A 237-nucleotide genomic window follows, 5' to 3' on the forward strand; every position below is an offset into this window, starting at 1 on the left:
CGGCCCGGAGCCGCTCACCCGAAATCCTGGTCCATGGACTTGAAGAAGAACTTGTAGCTGTGCACGGGCCGGTTGCTGAGGACATTTTTGAAATCGGCCAGAGTGACTTTTTCCGGCGGGACGGGCAGCTTCACCAGATAGGGGGTCTCCTCCTCGTCTATGTGGTAGATGATTTTAGTCTCCGCCATGGGAGAGGGGGAGCGGGGAGCAGAGGGGAGCCGGCCCGGGCCTCCGCCG

At 61.6% G+C, this 237-nt stretch overlaps 1 protein-coding gene across 1 annotated transcript in view; it reads right to left on the minus strand.

Moving 5' to 3' along the window:
• The window catches only part of DVL1 (dishevelled segment polarity protein 1), a 96,701-nt gene extending 96,470 nt beyond the window's left edge, over nucleotides 1–231 (minus strand). Inside the window, exon 1 of the mRNA XM_035902149.1 lies at nucleotides 19–231. Within this exon, the coding sequence (XP_035758042.1) occupies nucleotides 19–188 (170 nt within the window). The 5' untranslated portion in view covers nucleotides 189–231. The remainder of the gene's footprint in view (nucleotides 1–18) is intronic.
• Between the last annotated feature and the right edge of the window lie 6 nt (nucleotides 232–237).

The sequence above is a fragment of the Egretta garzetta genome, unplaced genomic scaffold (genome assembly GCF_000687185.1).
Source record: "Egretta garzetta isolate BGI_Z169 unplaced genomic scaffold, ASM68718v1 scaffold29, whole genome shotgun sequence".
Lineage (NCBI taxonomy): Eukaryota > Metazoa > Chordata > Aves > Pelecaniformes > Ardeidae > Egretta > Egretta garzetta.